At 38.4% G+C, this 19,249-nt stretch overlaps 2 protein-coding genes across 10 annotated transcripts in view; both read right to left on the reverse strand.

Annotated features, from left to right (window-relative positions):
• cpt1a2b (carnitine palmitoyltransferase 1A2b) overlaps window positions 1-5,132 on the reverse strand; it is a 33,680-nt gene extending 28,548 nt beyond the window's left edge. For both annotated transcript variants that reach the window (XR_013291038.1, XM_077556243.1), the window contains exon 1: window positions 4,973-5,132. The gene's annotated coding sequence lies outside the window, so the exon portion shown is untranslated. The remainder of the gene's footprint in view (window positions 1-4,972) is intronic.
• Window positions 5,133-15,088: 9,956 nt separating this feature from the next.
• The window catches only part of LOC144045003 (serine/threonine-protein kinase BRSK1-like), a 34,512-nt gene continuing 30,351 nt past the window's right edge, over window positions 15,089-19,249 (reverse strand). For 6 of the 8 annotated variants that reach the window (XM_077559764.1, XM_077559770.1, XM_077559768.1 and 3 more), the window contains one exon: window positions 15,089-19,205. In XM_077559764.1, coding sequence (XP_077415890.1) covers window positions 19,000-19,205 — 206 coding nt within the window. In that variant the 3' untranslated portion in view covers window positions 15,089-18,999. The remainder of the gene's footprint in view (window positions 19,206-19,249) is intronic. The other 2 variants (XM_077559771.1, XM_077559769.1) reach the window with 1 other exon arrangement.

Below are 19,249 nucleotides of genomic sequence, written 5' to 3' on the forward strand. Positions count from 1 at the left end.
TTTTTTAGCATAGCGTATTAATCATAGCACCACGCGCCAAGTCTGCACGCTCAATATAAGATTCGGCCATCAGTGTCTTCCTGTGGTCATGAATTATGTAATACAGTACTTTTGTGCAATTAGCCCTAGGACTGTGCTGCTGGCTCAACACAGTAAGAAGTTAAATAACCAAAGGCTAAGCTTATATGGGATGGCACCAATATTCTTGATTGTGACAGCTTTCCATATTCATCGTTTATCAGCTACAATTGTAGTCATTTTTAGAGGAGGAATATCTTAAGTACAACAACCACAAAGTCCTAAAGTCATACAAAACATTCATTCAGTCCAATCCAGCAAGTATGTATCTGAGCATGTATCTTGGTTGTCTTTTGGCTTTTCTTTTCTTTTAATATTGAACACACATCTAACAATAGATTGGACCAGATAAATTGAAAGACATGCGTGACTGGAAACACTTCCACTTAATGGGGTCACGCATGCATGAAAATTATTTTTGGTTGCTGCCGGTTACAATTTCTAATGTCCAAGAAGTGCACAGGATTGCCATTTTATATTTTTTCACATTCAAAACAAAACGTGTTGCTAGTTCATTTGAAAGTATTTGTTCATATTTTTGCTAAATCCTGATAATGCAACCATGGTAATTTGTTCACTATAAGAGATATACATTTTTCATACGTTTGTTTCATCGTTATCAATCATCGGGTTATACAATACTTCTCAACTTCAAGTAAAAAACCCAAACAGGTTTATTCCACATATGAGAAGCACCAAACTAGTAGTGTGGAGGAAAATGCAAAAAATGTGGAATCCAGCCAAGCAGGTTACCAGAAGTCAAAATGTCGACGCATAACAAGATTGGATTCAGAGCCAAGATGATGTAGGTCAAAACCCCCTCAAGAAATGACATTACGATGGGTTGAGCTCAGGTAACGACCAATCACGGCCCACCTCTTTTCTGGGTTTGATCATGTGACAGTTGCAAATTGAGTCATGAGTGGTCGTTACCTGAGCCCAGAGCACATGTGATGTCATTTTCAATCAACAGCAAGTGGTAAAATGTATTTTTTAAAGATTTTGATTGTACATGAAAAATAATGAAGTTACCAAATCAATTTTAGACAAAATATTCACTTCTTATTGTTGAGAAGGGCTCAATGAGTCCCTTTCAGTGCTTTGTTCCTGATATTTTAAGTTTAAATGCAGTGTTTCCCACACCATGTTAATACTTGGGCGGGCCACCCAAGTAAACTGGCCAACACCCATGTGGTTTTCAAGAAAATTTTATCAAAATATTTGCATATTAAACAAAACAAAAAACGTGTCACGACCAGATATACCGCATATTATTTCGCCGCCACTCACTTGTAGATCATGAAGTTAGAGGAGACGCAATTTACAGGACTGAGAACTCCCGCACCAGAGTCCACCCACCCAAGTAGATTTTAAATCTGTGGGAAACACTGAAATGTCTGTTTAATGAGTAACTCAACAGGAAGTCAGACTCTTGCTCCACCCCTCACTAAGATTTGAAATTGGCCCTCAAAGTTGGGTGTTGACTGGGGGTTGTTGGGTTGCGAATGTGGAGAGGGTTGGGCGTGGTCTGGCTGTGATTGAAGGCAGCAACTCGCAAAGAAACTGTTTAAGGAGGCGTGTACGAGACTGAGCCGGTGGGTGGCGGGGGTGACTACCTCATGCGGAACAAGTGACTTAGTCCGTAACTTCTCGTGTAATGAGAGGACAAACAGCCAAATTGTGTTTATATCATTATTTAACCTTAAGATGGCACCAAACGCACGTTTTTTTTTATACCCAAATTCAAGCTTTCGACAAACATGCACTAAAATGTCAAAAATAATGACCAGCTGAGTAGACAGCATTTGTAGACACCAGTTTATCCAGTTTTTCAGCAAAAATAAGTTGATTTAGTGTTGAGTTACTCTATCAAGGGGATTCAAAAGATCCCCAGTTTTTTGTGGTAACTGTTATAAAGAGTTATTGTATACAACAAAGGCAGGTTGATTCATCATTCTGCTAAGTATTGCTAATACTGTACTTATTTTCAAAGCAACATTTTTATTATGTCTGACATTAAAAAAAAAAGAATGCCTAAGAATTAAATGTTCAAATTAAGGAAACAAAATTAAATGATTTTTGAGGTACTAGTTTTGGAGAATCATGAACTCGCATGAGTGAGGCTGTACTCATGGCAAAAGGTTTCCATTTTTTTTCTTCATTTTTTATTTATTTTTATTCTATGTACAACACTGCAGCAATGGTTGATTCAAAATGTTTTACAAATAAAGTTGATGTGAGTTGAGTTGAGAATTAAACAGGTAACATTTCGTGTTTGGCAACTTTCCAACATAGATAAGTCATGATAACATTGTAGCCCTACCTTGGTTAATGTTGTCTCAATACATACTTAAAATACATACTTAACTCTTGAGTAGTCACCAATAGGGCACGGCCGATTATAATCGGCTGATTATTGCCCTTCAAACGTCTGCCAAAACAATCGGCCAATTGTTATCGAAGAAACCCGAAGTTTCCGACGTTGTGAAAGTACCCTGAATGCATCATTTTGCTTGGGTATCATGATTAGCAACCAGCAAGTGTGTAGCGTATGTTATTCTGGTTATTCTGTTGTCCCCAGAGCGTTTTTTAAGATGTTTAATGACATCCCAGCTGGAGTTAACTGTAAAACGAAACACGACAATAAGAATAACACCCACTGTATATTTAAATACAAAACATGCTTTGTTTATAAAACATCGCTAACCTAGCGCTAATGCTAAAAGCGGAGGAAGGATCCCATTCAAATGCTAACCTGAAGTTAGCATCAACTTCGAGAGTGTTTTTCCTTCAAATAACGAATCTTCACAAACAAATGGTGTGGGAACACATACCCACAGGTAAGATAACACGACAAAGGCACAAATTTTTCCCAATAATGAAAAAATAAGTTATTTTAATAGAATTAAATCGTAACTTTCTCCCTTTAAGTGTGTACACCATGGATGCACGGCACCATACTGCCCCCAAAAGGCCAAAACGCACAGGAACAGTCAGTATTTGTTCTACTGTTTTTTCAGTTGCTATTATTTGAGTATATTCTATTCTTATTTCACTTTCTTATTTTGTCATTGTCCTTTGAAGTTATATTTAAAGTAGGGGTGTTAGAAAAAGTCTATTTGGCAATATATCACAATATTACAGCGCACAATTCTCGAATCGATTCGATTTGCAGCCGAATCGATTTTCATACATCAATTTTTTCTGGGAATATTCAACAAAACGTCTTATTTAGGGTTAGGATTCACACATTAAGCATGGAAGAATGTTATATTAATGGAACATTAAGCCTTAATATTTTATTTCAGTGCTGTTCAAACATGAAACAGATTGCAACCTGTTTGTTAAATGCAGTGGCTCAGATATAAGCCTGAATTTTCAGATAAATAAATACATTTTCATACAAATCTTACAGTGTACATGTACAAGTTTACTGATTAGTATTTTCTAAATTTGAGTGAAATTATTATTTTTAATCGCAATAATCAATTTATAGATTCGTATCGGGATTAAATCGGTATCGAATCGAATCGTAACTTATGACTCGTGATACGAATCAAAAGGTACTAGGCAATTCACACCCCTAATTTCAAGTTGATATTTTAAGGAGTGGATGGTGATAATAATATAATTGACAATGCTAATCCTCCAACCATGTTGAATGGAAACAGCACGATGAGTAGAGAGAGCAAGTGTGGAGCGATACCTACTGGAGACGTGAGTGTAGACAGCGAGAGTCTAACAATCATATAAAACTTGTATGGATTTAATATTATGAATATGATATATGTGTACATTGTTATATATTTTTCGTTAATTTGACAAACATGCTTCATGTGTTTGTGTGCCATATTAAAATACTGACGGAAATAACACTTCAAGTCTAATGATGACTTTAACTTTTACACGATATTGTATTCCTTTTTATATCTGTCCATCTGTGCATCTCCTAGGTCAGGGGCGGGCAAATTCGGTCCTTGAGGGGCTAAGTCCTACAGGTTTTCGATGTTTCCCTCTTTCAACACAAGCTGATTCTAATCAACAGGATCGTTATCAGGCTTATGCAGAGCTTGCTGATGAGCTGATCATATATCAGCTGTGTTGGAGAAGGGAAACATCCCAAACCTGCAAGACTCCAGCCCTTGAGGACCGAGTTTGCCCAGCCCCTTTCCATAAAACCTAGTGATGCCCCTGTTGCATAATAATTGAACAGTGTGTACTGAATCAAATATTTTCAAGATTTTTTTAAACCTCTGTGAAAATAAACCCTGCAGTTAGCTCTTATAACAGATTGTTTCCATTCCAAGTCAATGTTGGTTATTTTAGACCGAATTGGTTGGGCGGCAAAAGCAAACGACTATTATGGACCGGTTAACACCGTGACGTCATAGCATCAAACAGGGAACAATCTGCCTTCTACCGCGTGCCCTTTATTGCAAGAATTCGTCATAATAATTTCAGCTAATGCGTTTGCTTTTTATAAAGCGTCCTTAAATGACGCAACCATGACAACCGCCGGCGAAACTTGTTTTCATGAGGCTTCACTCTCAAAAACCGGTTTAGTTACACCGCTGGCATGCCTCAAGCTGTTCTCCATCCCTACACCATCCGCGTCCAGCGGTGCTGAATACAAACCATAAAGAAACACCACATCGAGCCAGTGCAATATGCGTTCGCCAACATGTGGCGTTTCAGCTCCTTTCGGAGAAGTCATGTAGCAAGCAGCACACAGAGCTCCATTCAGATTCAGCACCATCACCATCCACCACCCGCGCCAAGCACAACAGTAATGGGCGTACAAACGCTTGAAATAAAGCCCAACTTCACAAGTAAGGAAACGTAACACAATACACGAGGCACAAGGATATGGAATACAATGCGAGCTGAGATGTACCTGGAAATTATTGGAAGCTGCTTGTTCAGCACTACGGTGACTGAAAGAGAAGCGTGTGTTGATGCCCCTCCCTCCTCGCCGGCTCTGGAAGTGAAGCTTGGCTCTCCAGCGTCTCCGCTCTCAGCCAGTCTAGGTGCAAATTAGCTAGCCTAGCTAGCTTGCTAACAACACAAGAGGGTCTAGCTCCGCCTCCGCGCTATTTAGTCCGGCCTCTTATCGCTTCAATATTTACGTCAAATTCCAGTCATTAAAAAAATGAATGGTGTTTACAGTTAAATGATGATGATGATGATAATAAAGTTAGACACAAAAATTATTTCACACTAGGCTACTGTTATATTGTATAGTACAAAAAAACAACAATCTTCATTGATTGCCTCTTTCAAACACCCTTTGAGTTTTTTAATTAGAATGAAACTCTTTTCACATGGCCCTGAAGTGCAAAACACAACAATAAAAAACTAAACAAAAAATACCACACAAATTAAAGGGGCGACAACAATTTTTTAAATATTATTATTATTATTATTATTGTGTAGTTTTAGTAGATAAATAGTATGTTCTATGCCACCCACTAGTCCTAACAAAATATTGTGATTAATATTGTGGTTGCGGAGTATCAATAAAACAGCAAAATCCACTCATTTTCATTCATCTCATGGTTCATCTTGTCTTTTATTTATTTAGTTTTGCAATTTTGCATCTTTGTGTGTGTGTTTGTTTGTTTTTGGTTTTGTTTAATTTGCTGTTGTGTTTAGGTTTTAGATGCTTTGGTTATTTTTATTTTATTTTTTGCTCTTGTGGTTACTCAGCTCAACACAACTTTGTTTTTTGAGAACTTTGCCTTTTTTTTTTACACACTTAAGTGAACATTTTCACTCCTTTACTATAAACTCATGGAGAAAAATACCTGTTGAGAGTTGCACAACAATAAGCACAGAGTCAGGTTTCACACTTTTTGCAAAACATTATTAGTGTTTGGAATAACGGCGTTTAAACAAATTACGTTAGGTAATGAAAGAGGCTAATTATTTGTCCTCTTTTGCGTGTTCCAAAACATTTGAAGACAGATTTCTTGTAAGAAAAAACACCTTGCAAGGATGATTTATTAAACAGAATTCTCCGGTCACGGCAAAAACACTGAACATCACGTATGAGGTGGAATTTTCAGAGTGCGCATGTGCCCCCTCCCTCGGGGAAGAGAGCTTCTTATAGTAAAGTAAACCGCCTCTCTCCTCCTACTAAGAATGAGTAGAACAGATTGGTTCTCACACAATATTTTACATAATATTATTTTCATACACAGACTGCACCTGTTTTCATTTTTAGACAAAATATACTCTCAGGGTACTTTTTCCCAAAACAAAATCTAGAGTGGCCGTGAGTGATGATGCGAACAGAGTCAGTGGTGTGTGTGTGTGGGTGTGTGCGCTCCCCCGAAGAGAATGTGTGTGCGTAAACACTGAGAGGGAATTTTAGACCAAACAAGGTGTACCAGCTTAGGTTAAGGTCAAATTATACTGAGTTCAACACTATTTTACCTACTTCACATCTATAAAGTATTTCAACATGGTTAATATATGAAATAAAGAATTAAAATGTTAATAATGTCTAACGGTCCTCCCTTTGGGCTATAAAAAAGCCCAATAACTAAACATTTAAACATTTTTACCAAAGAATTCCAGCAGGATCTTCATCGTCGCAATGGCAGGTGCAACAGTAGAATAAGAGAAAATGAAAACATTCTTTTTTAGCAGGAGAAGGAGGTCAGTCATATGTCAAAAACAATGTGATTCATTAAAAGATTTTTTCAGTAAAATAAGCATATCATATATATGAAGACGATGTGTTGTGATTATGTTTAAAAATTGTGGTGGGGGATCCCAGAAAATAGAAGATTGGCATGACAGTCAGTATGAGAAAGAGTGTCATTATGTACGCAATTGAAGACGCATTTGAAGACGCGATTGAAGACTTGTTGTCGTTTTGAGCGATGGAAGTTTTTGTTGAATGTGAAGTCAGTTCCATTTTCGTTCTTGCGTTTGTTTTTTTTGTTTGTTTTTTTAAACAGAGTCCTTCAGCTCTGCGATTGGCTGGCAACCCGTTCAGGTTGTACCCCGCCTACTGCCCGAAACCAGTTGGGATAGGCTCCAGTACCCTCACAATCCTTGTGAGGACAAGCGGTCAAGGAAATGGATGGATGGATGGATGGATCCTTCAGCTCTTTTAGAACCCACATCAACTGCCAGAGATGCAGGGATTGATCACCGGGATTTGTTTTCCCAAGGTGTGACTCATTCTTTGTGGAATGCCCGAAAAAGGGACACGTTCCTCCTATCTCTATTGAGGGATCTCCTCATCTCGTCAGGTGGACACTGGAATCAGTTGAATGGTGTTCCATTTGGTTCGTCAGGTGGTTCCTGGAAGCAGCTGACTGGTCGTTCCTGTTGGTGGGGGTTGAGTAGAAGGCGGACCCGGCAGGTCTGGTAGATGTGGAACCAGGTGCCCCCGTGAACTGGACCATATTGACCTTTCCATCACCTCGTCTGGGTGCAGAACATTTTAATTTAGTCACTAATAAACATACATATTCACATCCCTTCTTTTTTAAAGAGCATCTGGTAGTTCTTATTAGTTTGGAGTTAGTAAATGTTAGTGAAGTTCTGTAGGCCCGTCCTGTGTTTCATAAACGGACTCATCGAACTAATTATTCTCCCCATATTTGAAACGCCGTTATCGTTATTGTATGAGAAATGCGTTGCGTTATTGCGCTTATTTATTAGATTCAAGGCTCGAAATAAGCTTACAAGACATTGTGCGGTGACTAGCTCTGAAAATGTCATTTGCGCATAGTTACAGACACTGTTGTTGTCGGACTTCGTCACAATAAAAGTGTCTTAACAGCTGAAATGTAGAGTGACTTTTATTTTAGATGTGCCGCAAGAAGCGTGCCACGACGTGACGGACGTGTCGTCCTTCTTCCTTCTGGACCTTTAGGCTTAGCCTATTTTAGCATTTTAGCAGAGTCCACGTCCTCGCCTAGAACTGGTTTGACAACTTTGACAAGAGTGACATTAATCAAAAATAACAGTCGAGATTTGCCGAAAAACGGTTGCCATGAGGAACGATTTGTTGACAATCATGTTTCACCAAGAGCCATATTGCGACTCCACAAGCACCATAACAGCAATAAAGATACCGGTAAGTCATAGCAACATGCTTGCCTGGAGTAATAAATAGCGCCAACAATTGTATTTCTCTTATTTCACGAATGCTAAACATGTGAAAAGAGTTGAAAGAAATACCTGTATGCTCACACTTATGGAGGCGATGGAGTGACATTTGTATGTCAATGATGCATGTGAAGCCTAGAGTTGGGCAGTTTTCTGACGTAAATTAATCATTAAACACGTCTTTATATGTGTAGAATTATAAACTGAAGATATATCACCATACTCTCATATTTGAAAGTGTACAAAAGTTTTTAGAGAGATCAAGCGGAATGATGATTATGAGGAGTAAATATAGTAGTAGTTATGGCTATAATTTTGGCCATGATAGCATTAAGCACTGTATATTTTAATAGAATTGGCAATTTCTTTGATCTATTATTGATTATTTTAGCCTGCAACAATCATAGTGTGTGAAGCACGCGTGTGCTTAATTTAAAATACTTGATGCAGTTATTTTTGTTTGTTTACAATTTATTAATTGTCTACACTTACAATAACAGTAGTGAGGAAAAAATACTGTTGAGTTCTTATTTTTATTGTTGATGTTAGTGTAACTCAGTATAATAATAATAATAAAAAATAAAATACAAATAATAATAAAAACGATTTCCTGTCTTCAGCATCAGTGTTGTGTAGTGTTTGGTAAGTTTATAGTGTTTGTGGACTTTCTCAATAGGAGGCGACAAGCTGGTTTACCTGCTTGTTAAGTAGAAGCACCTGTGGCAAAAGCCAATCTGTGGCAGGGTTTTTACTTACTGGACCTGGTTTCCCAACCCTGTGTGTAACTGACAACAATAATGTCTGACCATTTTAACCAGGAGTGGGCAAGCTCGGTCCTCGAGGGCCGAGTCGTGCAGGTTTTGGAGGTTTCCCTCTTCCAACACAACTTGGTTCCAATCCAAACAGGATCGTTATCAGGCTTATGCAGAGCTTGTTGATGAGCTGCTCATATATCAGCTGTGTTGGAGAAGGGAAATATCCCAAACCTACGGGACTCGCCCTCGAGGACCAAGTTTGCCCATTAGCTCCTCTCAGGGGGATCCCACGGCATTTCCAGTTTTATGTCCTGGGTTGTCCCTAGGGCCTCCTGCCGGTGGGACATGCCCAGAACACCTCACCAAGAGACACCCTAACCACCTTAGCTTGGTCCTCTCAATGTAAAAGAGCAATAGCTCGACCTGAGTCTCTCCCAGAGGACCGAGCTTCTCAACCTATCTCTAAGAGGGAGCCGTGTCACCCTGTGCAGGAAACTCATTTCGGCCGCTTGTATCCAGCCAGGATCTTTTCTTTTGGTCACGACCCACAACACGTGACCACAGATGAGTAAATCGACAGGTAAATCGAGAACTTTGCCTTTCGGCTCAGCTCCTTCTTCTCTACGACAGACCTGCTCTCATTCGAGACCTCAAGACATTTCAACTCCTCCACTTGGGGCAGAATCTCATCCCCAACCTGACCCGACTCACAAACCATCACACTTAAATTTACACCTAAGCACAAATTACTGTAGTATTCAATAAACCTAACATACATGTGTTTGGAATGTGGATGGAAGCCCACACAAGCACAGGGAGAACATGGAAAAACTCAGATTCAAACTCTCAACATAAGAGGCAAATGTGCTAACCTAGCCATTTGCTCAGACTGTCATGGACAATAGTTTAAGTTAGTAAGGCCATGGACATGGCATACAGTATGACATTGCATGAATCTATAGCAAACAGTTACTGTGCTTGAGAATTCACATTTTCCTCAACCTATTTATTTTCAAGAGGAGAGCTTGGAATGGGAAATCCAAGTACATTTTGATCATGCACAGAGTCTAAATTTCAGTTTCAACCTCTCTATTTCTACAGCTACATGCTCACCAAAGTTGTACCGACTGTCAAGGATTTAGAAAATAAACAAAATTCGGTTTCAAACTGCTTAAAATTACGCAGTCAGTCACAAGACTCCGAATAAAGTCACTGAGTTTAACACCAGGCCTTCAAGTCCTGCAGCTCTGAATTGTAAAAAAAAAAAAAAAAAAATAGGAATTGTTCAAGACAAGCTATAAATGATACTATAAATCTTACCAATAGAATACCAAGTATTTCACTGTCTCTATCACTGAAATTGATATTTGAAAAAAACTGTTAAGAAAAGGGAAGGTTTAGAGTGTCCATTTCAAATTGTCTTCTTTATAATTTATGACACTGTAAATGAAGAGTGCTACTTCTTTTCAGCATCTGAATCTAAATCAGTCATTGTGATGTTTTTACTCCAGACACTATCATTTTGAAAAGGGTATCTAATGTGGAATTTGTTCACATTAGAGTCAAAACAGCTCTCAATGTGATACTCACTGCTGCAAACTAAAACTGCAGACACATTTCATAGCTTGCGATGGGATGTAAAGTCTTTACAATTAAGGGTCATCACTTTCACGAAATGAAAAACAAATACCCTTAATAGTTTGTGCAATGTGGTCAAAAAAATGTTTGGTGGTCATAACTTTTGGTGTTATAACTTCAAATTATTATTATTATCATTTATTTATTTATTTAAAATAATACTTTTTTTGTACTGGCAATGGATTTCATTATAAGAAAGGCTTAAAGTCTTCTATTCAAAAATTGGAGGGCACCATATTCGAAATGAATAAGCATGTGCTGGAATTGATCCCAAAACAAAACCAAGACTTTCTGAAGGAAATCCAACAGATGTGGATTGAGAATCAAGAGCTTGTGAAGGAGATGAAAGTCAAAAGATCGGCGCATTGCAGACTTGGAGAAGCTGTCACAAGAGCTTGATCAAAATGCACGCACCAACGATTTCATTATCACAGGGATTAAAGTTAGGCCGCGCACGTATGCACAAGCTGCGGCCCGAAGAAGTGCGGATGATCCTGATCTGAATCCTGACTAAGAAACAGCTGAGCAACATGTGATTGCCACACTGCAAGAATTGGGAATAACAGTGGAATTGTAGCACATTCAAGAGTGCTACCCATGTCCTCATGAGGCTCACCAACAGAAAGAGCAAAATTGCTCTCCTCAAACAGGGCCCAAAGTTGAGAGGTCAAGACGTCTATCTGAATGAAAACTTAACCAAAAAGAATGCTTAAATAGCAAGAAAGGCACACCAATTGAAGAAAGGTGGAAAAATTGTGGACCTGGACCGCAAACTGCAAGATCCTCATCAAAACACAAGACATTAAAACCAAGGTGATCAAAAGCGTGGAAGAGCTGGTGGCTTATGAAAATTAAATATGGCCCAATCAACTGACTCTATACTCTCATCACATCGGAATCTAGATGACCAATTTGAGGATTGTTCTTTCGATGATCCAAATGGAATATTTGATCCTGATAAAAACTTTTACAGCAACAAATCGGACAAATGCAAATACTACACTGAAGACCAATACAACAAATCATTCAAATTGGCCGGTAAACTCTCTTTAATCCATTTCAACAGCAGGAGTCTCTACACAAACTTTGATCACATCAAGGATTATTTACAAAAGTTTGACAAGAAAGTCAACATTATAGCTGTTTCTGAAACATGGATGAAAGATAACGAAGGATCCAACTTCGATCTCCATGGATACAATATTGTATGCACGAACAGAACTGGCAAAGGTGGAGGAGGAGTCCCTGTTTGTGGACAACAACATCAAGTTTGACATATTAAACAATATGTCAACTAAGGTTGAAAATCTTATGGAATGCATAACAATTGAATTTTCTCAGTCAAAAAGTGAAAATATAATTATAAATTGTATCTACCGTGCACCGGACTCCAAGGTCGAACTTTTCACTGAATGCTTAGAAAAACTACTGTCTAGAACTAACAACAAGCATGTCTTTCTCTGTGCTGACATAAATACTGATTTACTAAATCCTAACAAAAATGCACATATTGAAGATTTCACTAATACAATGTACTCATTGTCACACCGCGGTGAGGGTGTCTTGTCATTTCCTGTTTTATTGTGAAAAGTCTGACTCCTCTCGTTTCAGGTCACTTGCCCTTCCTCGTGTGGTGTCTGTGTCAACCCTGATCCCTGATTGTTTCCACCTGTTCCCCATTACCCTCATGTGTTAAATAGTCTGCGTTTTCCCTGTCTTGTGCTGAAGTGTTTTCGTTTGAGCCACTGAAGCCTGCCATAGACCACAGCCTTGATACCCAATTGCCTTGTTGCCTTTATTGCCTTGTCTCGCGAGAGAACCTTTGTTTGTAATTTTGTATAGCTTAGTTTTGTTTAGTCATAGAGTGATTTTTGTTTTTGAATGTAGTTTTGAACTTCCTCCCTTTTGGAGCGCTTTCAGTTAATGTTTGTATAGTCTTTATTTTTTCCCTCTCATTGAAGAGCTTTTGTTTTGTTAATTAAAAGCTGCTTTACCCTCCACCTCTTCCTCTGCGTCTGAGTCCAAAAACAGCCTCGTTGTGTCACTCATTAGGATTTCATTTACATTTCATTTCACAACCAACTAGAATTACGACTCACGATGCCACCTTAATAGATATTCACCAATGTCATGTTAAACAAGATTGACAGTGGTCTACTGATTAATGACATTATTGATCACCTCCCGATTTTCACTAACTATGAATGGCATCATAGTAATAACATCAGTCAAACACAGACATTTTATAGGAGGCTTAGGTCAGATCGAAATATTACTGCATTTAGAAATTATTTGTTAACTCAAAACTGGAATTCTGTCTATGATGCAATGGATATGAATACAGCGTATGGCCGTTTCATAAACAAACTTGAACAAATTTATGATAAACACTGTCCAGTAAAGATATTTCATATCAAACAAAATCCTAAAAACAAACCATGGATGACCAAGTCTCTTATAAATGCTTGTAGAAAAAAGAATAACTTATATAAGATATTTATTAACCAAAACAAAACAGGCAGGAGCTAAATACAAGAAATATCGTAATAAACTTGCAAGTTATGGAAATCCTGAATGAGATTATAAAATAAAAAAAATAAAAAAGTCTAAGCCAAATATTTCATCCTGACTATTTTAATGTGAATAATGGGAAAATAATAAAAATGGAAAATGTCGCAAATAAGTTTTTTGTATCTATCGTTCTTGACTTGGCAGAAAGTATATCCACAGCTCAACCTCAGTAGACTCAAGAAAGGAACTTGCACTCAATGTTTCTGGAACCAGTCAAGGACACTGAGATAAGACACCTGGTTGCAAAATGCGCAGCCAAATCTGCCACTGACACACAAGGAATTGATATGAAACTAATCAAGCTTATAACAAGCAAAATTCTACAGCCCCTAACTCACATATGCAACCTCTCATTTTTGACTGAGATGTTCCCAAACGAGATGAAAATTGCCAAAGTTGTCCCCATTTATAAAGGGGGAGCTTTACACGAATTTGGCAAATACAGACCCATTTCAATATTACCACAATTGTAAAAAATCTTGAAAAAAGTTTTTAATGATAGGCTTGATAAATTTATAACAAAACACAAATTATTAAACGACTACCTGTTCATCACGCTGCGGGCTGGGATGCTTCTGCTAGGGATCGGAGCCCTCTGGCTGCATCGAATCCTCAGAAAAATGCAGGATGGGCAAAAAAAGGCGGTGGAAATGTGGCCGCTGTGGCTCTGAGCACCATCACTGGAATGCAAGCCGATTTGTCCAAGGCCTGTGACGACATGTCACAGGTCAAGAACGACCAAGCTGCATCCAACATCGCCACAAACAGAATGGCAATGAACTTGTCGACAAAGCTGAACAACCTGGAGAGGATTGCTCGTCGGAACGCAGCGATGAACAGAAATCGAGACGAGGAAGGAACCGACTGAAGGGTGAGGCTGGATGCCGGCTGCCATTTTTCCTTAGCTATCCAATGCTACTGGACCAAACTGATCAACAAGAGAACAAATCAATGTTTTGATCAACAAAGACTATTGGAACGACGAACACTTGTACAACAACTTGATAATCCACACAACTATATGTGCCGAATTAACACTCTGATTTTCTGCGTCCTTTTGCATTCTGGGAACGGGAACTCATGTCGGCATGTTTGATGTGGCTTTTTGAGGTTATATAACCTTTTTCTTAAATAAAAAAAAAGCAATTTGAAAAAAAGCATTTACAAACCTTGGGTTGCCCTGTTTTTGCACTTGTACGAATGTAGCATGAAGAAAGATGATCATTATTTATCCTTTTTTTTTTACACCGTTTCTCATAAGGGTCACAGTGAGCAGGAGCCTCTCCCATCTGATTTTGGTCACAAGGCAGGGTATACCCTGCATTGGTTGCCACTCAATCACAGGGCAAATAAAGAAACATTTATACTCATATTCACAGTGTGAATGTTTTAGGAATGTGGGAGGAAGCCATAATACCCTGAGAAAAGCCACACAAATTGACGAGAACTTGCAAATTCCACAAAGGAGGACTTGACATAGTGCTTTCTTCTGGATTATATTTTGTTTCCAAGATTCATTGTCCTCAACCTTCGAGGTTGGACTTGTTAATGCAATTTTCTTAAAAGTAAAACATTGTAGCCACAACCCAGTCCATCAACAAAGCAGAACAGCTTTTATCATTTTATATTGTTTTTATGTTTTTATCCTGTAGCAAAAAAAATCACAAGTGTTTCATTAAATGTCAACATGAGCATTAATTAACCACACATAATTCCATTGCTGTTTATTGATCAACATTTCTGACAGGCAATAATAGTTACTATGTTTCCCCTCATGACAGCCATTGAGGATTTAGAATTTGTTTAAGTTTTAGTAGTTTGAATGGAGGGTGCAAGGTGGAGTTGTTTTTGGTGCACTTATGGGTGGGAGATGGTAGTGGTACCAATGCAGGTGAAAGTGGAAGAATGACACATAAGGATAATGAGGGAGAAAATTTTATGGTGACTACAGTGTCGATAAAAGACAATCAACGCTACATGGAAACAGGTGGCATACAATGGAGACAGACAAAGGCATATATAGTGCGCATGTGAGTTGAACTCATCAGTGTAAAATGTATACAAAGGCGTGATTAAATGACAGGGAGTGGGGAGGAGGGTGGGCAGAGATACAGTATATATATATATATAACGATGGGTGAGGTTTTGACTGTTTTCAATAATAGCAATGCATTATGACTACGTTTGCTCAAGGCAGCTTTAAATGCAGCAACCCTTTGTGGTTTTGAACTTTAACCTTGTGTTTTGAAGATGACATATTTCTCAATGATCTTTTTATCTCCAAGTTCTGACACTGACGCTTAAACTGGGTGGGCCACACTTCTCATGGCTTACCTTGGAGAGGGAAAATAAAGTACAACCTCAAATTATAAGAGAAAGGGATACATTGTTGAATGCTAAGTCATGAAGACCTAAAACAAAAATACAACTGTTTCCCCTTGCTCTTCATAAAACATTGACTTTTATGCTGACTGTGTCATGTTTCCTTTTTCAAGACATATCAAAACCGCAGAAAGAGAAAGTAGACAGACCACATTTGTTAAATGTCTTTCAGTGCATAACAAGAAATAGACACAAGTTCATTTGCAATATATAAGCAGGAAGTCAGTGAAAATGTGTTTTAAATCAATAAACAGAACGAAACATTAAAATGACTTTTTTTTGTGGTCGCAATGTGGCATAGTGAGCCAGAGAGGATTCCACAGCAATGCCAGCAGCTAGGTGAGGTTGTACTCACAATAGTATAGGCAGAGTTGTGCTTTGAGCTAAATGCAAATAACAACATGCAGCGATAGCATGTACTCATTTTATCCATTGTTCTATTGAAAAAAATAATGATAAATATTTCATCAATCAATATTTTTTGAGGACTGAAACACTGCTGCCATACTTTGCCACGGTAGCTACAAATTGTGTTTAATTTTTCAAGTGGAGTGCCTGTGATTGGACCAGTGTTACATGCATGTTTGCACTAATTTTCTTACATTCCAGAAAAATACAGTTGCTTGCCAAGAGTGTCAAAGACAGCTACAGAAAAAAATTAACTAAAAGTTTTAGCTTAGCTTTTGCTGCGTTTGAGTGGGAATTCCATCTTTGGAAGCGTACGTTGTTTCAAATAGCAAATAATAAGAAATGGGCAGAATGTGAGTTGAAAATTAACAACACATAAAACACGACGGTGTTTTTGCAGCATTCAATTTGACAATATTCAAAGCTTTGGTGGTCAATAAAATAGAATTACGAATAAACAAATAATTGGAAAAATACATATTCAAATTATAAACATTCATATTGATAGTGCCTATTGTGCTGGTGGCATGAAAAAAAGAGACCAGAGTACAAAAAAGAAAAACAATCATTCTTTACATGTGGCTTGAATTTTCTATTGCCTTTCCTCTTCCCTGCAATTTCTGTGCAGCATTTTTACAACATCACAATCAATGTGTTTTACATTTGCACATTCTTTCTTTTGCCCTTTGCGAGCAATACATTGTTTGTCATCGGTTTCTCAGAATCATATCATATCATTGAAAAAATAAAATACAATAAACATATGTTTTTGGATAGTTTACGAATTTCTTATTACTCTGCATTTAAATTTTGGATGATAAATGTAAATGTTTCCTTTCAACAAGAATTTCTGGGCTGCTATTACTGCCCTTTTCCATCATGACCTGCCAAACTATCTGAATTATTGTCTAAATCAGTATTTTTATTTATTTCTTGTGGAAATATTTCAATAGATAATGTAAGTATGAGCAACAGAAACAAGTACAGTAACATGCAATCAGTGAGTATCATAAAATAAAACACAGGAGAGTAGACATGAAATAACGCTGCAGTCACTGGCTTTTGTAGCGCAATAGAATCCAACATTATGGGCTCTATTTTCATATTTCGCATGCGAAAATTATGGCGAAGGGGTCACTGCGCCTGCTTGCTATTTTGGCAGACCGCTCTGCAGCCTGCTGAGTTTTCTGGCGCAGCAAGGGAATGTCCTTGAAGATACGCCCTGCCGGCGGAATGACAATTTGGTAGCAGAAAGTCGCCGTGAAGGATGAGCTTGCTCGGAACGTGTCTAAATAGCGGCACAGGTAGTCTAACGCAAATTTGGTGAATTTAATTCAAGCACAGGCAAACTAACAGGATGCAGGATGTCAGATGCGTATCATTCATAAATATGACAACAGTGGGCATCAAACCATTTGAATCATTGTAGAAATCAATTCATTAAACACATTATTATTATTATCATTATTAGTTTTTAGATCGTCCTACTGAGTGCCCCACATCTAAAGGGAATGAGAGGAGCCGGAATGACACAGGCTGAATTCATGCCCACAAAGGCGCAAACCACCCTTTCTAGCATGCGTCCGAGGAATTAGCAACACCAGGCACCTGTACTTGCACAAATTTCGACCGTGCCTCACCAGATTTGCGCATGTCAAGAAAATAGAGCCATAAGTGTATAGTTGCAAAGCATGCCATTTCAAATCATAGATAAACAGACCAACTATAATATTATGTTTGCCCCTTCATCATTTTTATTTGTTTCCAACTTATTTTTGTTGACATCGGGTTTGTTCTGCCAGCATAATGGGAATCTGTGTTTCATTCTACAGACTTTTTCTTCAAATGTTTCTTGACAGCAGAACACACGTTATTAGGTGTGATCAATTATTATCTTGTGCGAGCCAGACTCTGGGTAACATGCTTAAACAAGAAAGGGTAGAATGGATTGTGGTTTGGAATAAAGGCTGCGGATATAATCTACTGGTGAAATTATAATACACATAAAGGCTTAAGGACTATTGTGAAAAAGTACAGGTATGTCGATGTTAAACATATATTACGCCACTAACATTCAGGTGATTTTGAATTTAATCAACAAAGATGATAAATAAAACGTACGGTAATAAAACAATTTTCATTGTCATGTTTAAGTTGGTTAAAGTCTTTCTGTTACTTTTGTTGTCCTTCAGTGGTTGTCGTGTGCCATTATGTGTTTTATCTCAGTCTCTAACATTTAACAGGCTTTTTGCTTGAGAGACTTGTGTGAGTGCATCGTGAGTGGAAAATGGGGATAAATCTAAATGGTGATCCACTATTTCTCCTCTGTTAAAGGCAATACGGTATCATAGTGTTTTTCATTCTAATTCAGAAATAATTGTGAGACTGAATGAACCTCATACACTCGAGGACAAGATGCATCAGTGGGCCTTATTTATGATATACCAGTACACAGAAGTCTGCGAAGGGTTACATTATGCCCCACTTCATCAGATCCATCCCCTGTGATGTCTTTGTATGTTTTCAACTACTATTTGACTCTAAAATACAGCATCCCTTTGCTTCGACCCATCCAGTTCTACTCCGTTTCTCAAGACGCAACCTTTGTTTTTTGTTCATTTTAAACAGACATTCCATATGATCATGTGACTCATGATGTAAGGTCATTGAGATGATGAATGAAAACTTCTTGAGGTGTTCAGTCATTGGACGTTGATCAGAAGTTTGCAGCAGAGTGTGAACTATGTGAAGCATTAGTGAGCAGGTCATGTGCTTTGTTCATTAGCGAGTGAATGTGTTTTTTCTTGTGAAATTTTCTACTAAAGTGGGATTTTTATTGGGGGTGGGGGAATTCGTGCTTCCAACTTCTCTTTGGGGACTGAGAAAAGATCAGCTCTTCCCAGAGCTTGAAGTAAATCTTCTCCCTTTTCCAGTCCGTCACTAGGGACTGACGGGCAAGACAGAAAGGAGGAAAAAAGGATTGAAAGGACGGGTAGAATCAAGGACAGAGGAGATATCCCGCCTCATCAAAGCATTCTTTTCAGTGGTGTGACTGTGTCCCGTTGGTTGTGGAGAGAAGTCTTGTCTTGTCTTTCCCTGACCCTTGCCTTTGCAAGATGCTGCCGCTTCCACTCGCCGCGTCCGCTGCACGCTCCTTCTCACACCGATCGGATCCGCTTTCACAACGCTTGGAATTCTGACGTGAAGGTGTGCTGGGCTGGTGGGAGGGTTTGCCGTTCTTCTCATCTGAAGGGTGAAAGGTCAAATTTAACTGAAAAGAGATGGGACCA

The sequence above is a fragment of the Vanacampus margaritifer genome, chromosome 2 (genome assembly GCF_051991255.1).
Source record: "Vanacampus margaritifer isolate UIUO_Vmar chromosome 2, RoL_Vmar_1.0, whole genome shotgun sequence".
Lineage (NCBI taxonomy): Eukaryota > Metazoa > Chordata > Actinopteri > Syngnathiformes > Syngnathidae > Vanacampus > Vanacampus margaritifer.